The 6,000-nt window shown below is 35.6% G+C and overlaps 1 protein-coding gene across 1 annotated transcript in view; it reads left to right on the top strand.

Annotated features, from left to right (window-relative positions):
* The window catches only part of LOC118329748 (neurexin-1a-like), a 244,810-nt gene that overhangs the window by 14,166 nt on the left and 224,644 nt on the right, over positions 1–6,000 (top strand). Inside the window, exon 3 of the mRNA XM_035664025.1 lies at positions 4,743–4,760. Coding sequence (XP_035519918.1) covers positions 4,743–4,760 — 18 coding nt within the window. The remainder of the gene's footprint in view (positions 1–4,742; positions 4,761–6,000) is intronic.

The following is a 6,000-nucleotide window of genomic DNA, read 5'->3' as shown; positions in this document are numbered from 1 at the left end:
GAAAACCAGCGAAGAAATGGGTAGAGTTGCCAAGTTCCCCTTTAAATTAAATTATTTTATCTGATTGAAGACACATTTTGACACAGAGTTGTATAGAATGCCCTTTTCTTTTGTGCAAATTATTTCAAAGGGACACTTCACCAATGTTAAGTGTTAATTAAGTTCAGTTTACTTGTCAAAAGGAATACTGCTCACCCTGCGAAATCAGTTGTTAATGTCTGCTGGGGCACTTGAGGGAGCTTTCCAAATTGCCAGAGAAGCCTGCGTTACAAACTGGACATGTGGGGTTTGAAAGAAGTGGGCTTTTAGGTTGCAGGGGTGATGTAAAAACATAGAGCTCAGTTAGAGCTCTATGCAGGCAAACACACTGTGCGCAGTGTACTCACGTCATATTGTGGTCTCACTTAAAAATTACTGTCAACCTGCAAATTTTTCTGCAGAATCTTTAAATGGATGCTCAAATGTTGATACACACGTTTTCACAAAGAGAGCCTCAGCTTTTCCACAACGAAACATAGTGGTAACTGACCTACATTTTCAAAGCAATGCTGGCATGATAAACTGCTTGGGTTTGGGGCTATTTAAGATGGAATTGAACTGCCTTCATTAGGAAGTGTCACTTTTTTAATAATTCATAATATTGAAGGTTATTTAACATATTACTTATTTTCATTTAATTTCACTGATAAGACATTTTACATATTATACACCATGCCCTTATTTAAGTAACTATCTCACCTCCTAACTGACCAGTCCACCAAAAAAGCATAATACTGTGAGAAAAAGAAATTAGGCTATGTTCCCTGAATAATGACTGTATGAAATTGTTCATTACAGATGCTGAACATGAACACACATACAGACACTATTGGTGTCAAACTTGTTATTAAAAGTTTAGGGTAAAGTCAGACTTCAGAGTCAGATTTTCATTTTCTAAATACACAGCTTTCTTGGAGAGATTGGGGCCATTTATTTAAGAGCTGCTACATTACACACACAATTAGGCTTCCTAAGAACAGGCTGCAGAAATAATTTTTCAACTGAAAGCAATTATTGAAAGGCAGCTATGATTGCACATGGTCTTTGAGTACAAAATGTAAGGGGAAAAAACGGGTATAGATATTTTCCTGGTGTGGCTCTTGTTAACAAGCAGCAGCCTGTATACAAGCTGGGCAGGGAAAGAAAAAGAAAATGGGCGAGAAACAAAATACATTTTTCAGCATGTTTTTGCCTCTGTAAATATGGTTCAATATCATTTAAATACATTTGGACTTTTTGATAGAAAAAATCAAAGGGTTTCCATTCATACGAGACTAGAATCATAATTGTAATCAAAAGGGTTCAAGGCAGTAAACATTTAATTTTGTTTGTGTTCCTTTTAGGCTTGTTTGCTAAAAGGGAATGCTTATTACAAGGTTAAATAAATACCTTTTTAATTATGATTTTTTATTGTAAATCCAGCTGATACAAGGCAATAACAGACAGACAGAAAGAATTCCAACAAATCTAAAGCACTGTAATACTGATGACATTAAGAGTGGAGGATAGAAGGTTGATTCAGGCAGACAAGATGTTCTAAAATTGTCAAATGAGAGAGGAAAAATAATGATATCTATTGCTGGATGTTGTGTCTATTGAATGTGACACATGTTCCTTTATGTGAAATGTAGCATCACCCTGAACCTTACCTGCTCTCGCAGTGTCTCATCAGTCAACCGCATTCTGACACACTGCAGGATGGACATGGATGTCCTAATGACATTTTGTCGAGCTGGCTGATAATAGTGGATTGAGCGCTGCTAGTTTTGCTTTCTACGAACTGTCACTTTGGCATAAATCAGTTGTCACACTTTTGAGCTCACAGTCAGGGCATCAGTGTTGTGTCGAGGTGTCAGAATCATCTGCAGGAAAAAAAAAAAAGAAATATAGATTTATAAATTTATTTACCATCCTTGATTTGTTTTTGCTGTCGCACAACAGATGTTTAATTTAGTAAGGCATCAATATGAATAGTAATGTAATTATTTTCCATAAGCCGTACACTGTGTGCATGATCAACAGCACAAGACCATCACAGATGCAGATCGTCTGATAGACAGTTGAGTGCATTTTGGTGTAGTGTTACCAGCACAATAGCACTGGGATCACTTTGTCAAGGGGATTAAATGGATTTACGTCTCTGGATTAGGATGTAACCAGCTGGGTACATTTGTGAAAGAAAGCGTGTGTGTGTGTGTGATAGGGGGCTTGTTTTAATGGTCCCTGTCAGGTAATACTGCTGTTAGAGGAAAGCTTCTTTTCTTCAGAACAAATGAAACCTTGTGTAGTGTGGCCACAGAAGATTGCAAAAGAATTACACCGGACACAATTTGCATAAAAGGTTGTTGTATAATCCTTCCATCAAACAAATTATCTGAACACATATATTCTGTTTGCTTATGTATTGTGATTATAAACTTGCTGTTTATATTTATTTTTGTTTCTCCCCTGTTGGGATTTAAATTATGTGTAAATGTCTCTTAGTGTGAAGAAAATGGGATAAGGATACTATATACTGCATGCCTGTCAAGCTGTACTTAAATAATACTATAAATGAATCATTGCTCCTCTAAATCTGATTATAATGTGTTTTTGATCACCAATAATTAGAGGAAGGGAATAAATATAATACCATGTTAATTACACAATAACCTTATACAAAATCTAAAACAAACTACCAAAATAGTGCTCTTAAACAGGTCACACTTTGACTTGAAATGCAGTGGGAGGAATTATTAGTTATTGTGGCAAAAGTCCTTTGGGTCTGGACATCAGCAGACGGTCTTGATTCTTTTACTTTTCTCTTCTCATGTGGTCACTTTGCAGCTGCCGGCTTCATGCTTGCCTTGTCAGAATGCTTTTTCAGCAATGTGCTTTTCATCATCAAGCTAACTTTTTGTGAACAAAGTGCGCTTTTTAGTTTCATTAATGATAGAATCTCATTTATCTAGTGTAGATGTCCTTGTGATACTGCACACAATTCAGCTTATCTAAATTGAATTTACATAAATTTGTGTGCAGATTTTATGTTTAAAAAAAAAGGGAAATTCACAATGACATACGTACTTATTCCAAGTATTCTCCAATTGTCGAGTGTTTGGATAAATGAGGCATTGATGATAATATTTCAAATTATGTGACAATTATTACAAAATATATGTTAAATTTTACACAAAATACAATGAAATTGGTCTTGTCATGTTAAGTAAAGCAGTGCACTGTTTTAATGTCTTGTAATTTGTTCACAAAATGATGATTTGGATTGATTTTTGTGCATGGTGTCTGATTTGGAAGGGGAACCGGTGGTGATGGTAAGTTTTGGGTCAAACAATCGCTTGAATCTGGGAAAGAAACCATTTTAAAGAGGTAGGAGTTTATTTAGTAGTGGAAATTGGGCTCTTTTGCCTAACTGGTCGCATGGTTAACTGGATTGATTACAGGACCTTTTTTTTTCTTGTTTTACAAATATTGATTACACATTGCATGCTACTGTCTCTGTGATGTCAATTCATTGTTTTACTGAATAATCTAAATAATGTAATATCATCCAATTCTTCTTTTTATTTTATTTAATACCATTTTGTGTATTTCTGCTTTTATGATTTTACATTTTTAAATATTAAATATGGAATCAGTCTCCAGGCAAACTGTAAGTGCCTGATGAATCAAACTGTTGACTGACTATATTTTGTTCTTTTCATAGGCAGTCGGGCCCTTACACACTCTCATTTCATTGGTTTTGCATGTTTCCAGTCACATCATTTTTTCAAACCAATTTATTTTCCTTCTGGGAGCATGATGTTTACCTCACCTGTTTGCTATTACTCTACCAACATAATAATTCTAGTAATTCTTCTCTCAGTCTCCTTTATTAGAGTGAGACATTTTACATGGCAGTTTTCTCACCTCCACAAACCTCACTTTGATTGCCGAAATTAATGTTAGGACAGTTTCATTAGGGAGGCAATCTCCTTTTGCATTGCCAATATGTGCTCACTGGTCATTCCTTTCAGTATTGTGACCAAATCACCTGAATAGAGTTGCAGTCACGAGACCCCACTGCCTGCCCTGAAACCTTAGAGGCATTGCTACACCACAGCCAACTCTATTTATTTAGGTTATTTCCTCTTGCAGTGCATTTCATCACATGCGGTGTAGAGCAGCTTTTCATTTAACACAGAAAAAACACTGCACACAGATTCCATTGAGTCTGTTGAATTAAATATTTGTTGATACCAAAAGTTACAGTCCATCATGTTTTTAAAAAAAGTCAAATAAATAAAAGATTTGCTGAGCCTAACACATCAACTAACGCATGAACCGGGCCTCAAGCCTCAAGATGTGCTTTTTATCCTCTCACCATCTTATGCCTCGTGATCAATACTGTTTCTTCACTCTTTTGACAGTGATGCTCGTTCTCATCTGCCGCCAACAAAGACTTGTTTAGAAGAATTTAATTCTTCAAGGTTATATCAAATATTCAAAAGGGCTCATTCAGTTACAACTCTGTCCTGTATTTCAGGTCAGAAAACAAAATGAAGGCCTGTGCATAAATCAGTATTTCGTCTGCAGGAGTTACAATAGGTCACTTGCATGTGATGTTTAATGCCTTGCATGGTTACGACATGCAATGGCCAGTACTAGTCTGCATGCTGCTTAATGAATGTCTTCCTCTCTTTCTCTTTGCCTGTCCGTGCTTCCAGAAGACAACTATACTGAAGGTGGGTATTTTAATTGTTGGTTTCCATTCTTGCTAAATTCTGTATGCCCACACATTGTCATGGCTAAGGTTCCTCAAATAAATGTAAGCAAATGTTTTATACTGGGTATTGATGTTACTGGAGTGGTAAGTCTAATTAATCAATTTTTTCATTGTTTTTTTTGTTTTGTTTTTTTATATTGGGCATTCAGTTCATTTTCCAGGAGCCAAAAACTAAATTGCATTGTTGATGTAGTTTTGAAGAATAAAGTTAGAATTACCTTCTCCGCAAAATTTGAGTAGCCTCGGCGTACTGCTGGTTTCCAAGCTGCAAACTGGTCCACTTACAGTTTTTTTCTTTTTCTTTATTTCTCTTTGGTGTAATCCAAAACTCAGATTGCCTCAATAAAAGGAAAAGACAAAACACAGGGCTTTGGACCCAGAGAGCCAGCATAGAAACAAGGATGGAGCTGTTAACTCTAGGTTAACCAAATCAATCCAAAAAAAAAAGAATAAAATATTAAAAGATGGTAAAAATCTTGAAAGGCTGAGATGATAAATACTATAAGTAACAGATTGTTAGAGACTTACACCTATAGCTACTACAAAACAATTTAAATGAGTATTCATAACTTCATTTTAAATGCTTGAATATTTCACTTAAATATCCTAAATGTAGAGTTTTCCTTGACGCTTTATTGCTTACCTTACTGTTGATGGTAATTGCTATCAAGTTGACACTATGTGATGCACAAGGTTTTCAAGCAATGTGGAAACCTATACAGTTTTTATTTGGTTGAATTTGAGAAATGTCTTGCTGGTATATTGTCATAAAACGTGAGACCTTAACCACTTCTACACAGACTTTTCATACAATATTATATTAACATTGCTTGTATTATGGTTTCATGGGGATGGAGTTAATCATTGTTAGTTTGTGGTTGAAATCACCCATATTTTAAAAAGCAGGCTAATGGCAATGCAGCCAACAATGTATAGCAGAAAGAAAAACTTTCTAATGGAGACCAAATAAATGAATCAGTTGGTAGCTAACGTAAGGCTCCTTCTTATACCAACTGCTTGTATTTTCCAGGCAGATAATTCAATAATAGCGAACAAATGTCAGCGGTTTCAGCTTTCAGGTGTTGTTGAAAGTGGTGAAGTGTTAAATTGCAACATTAACAACAGTCATCTGAATGCCAAAATAACTATGGAGAGGAAATGGATCCACTAGCGAAACAGAGCAGTTAGTGATGTGCATA

This window comes from Morone saxatilis, unplaced genomic scaffold (assembly GCF_004916995.1).
Source record: "Morone saxatilis isolate NCDOM2014 unplaced genomic scaffold, NCSU_SB_2.0 Contig19, whole genome shotgun sequence".
Classification (NCBI taxonomy): Eukaryota; Metazoa; Chordata; class Actinopteri; family Moronidae; genus Morone; species Morone saxatilis.
The sequence above is the reverse complement of the archived record's forward strand: the minus strand, read 5'-3'. Positions and strand labels throughout refer to the sequence as shown.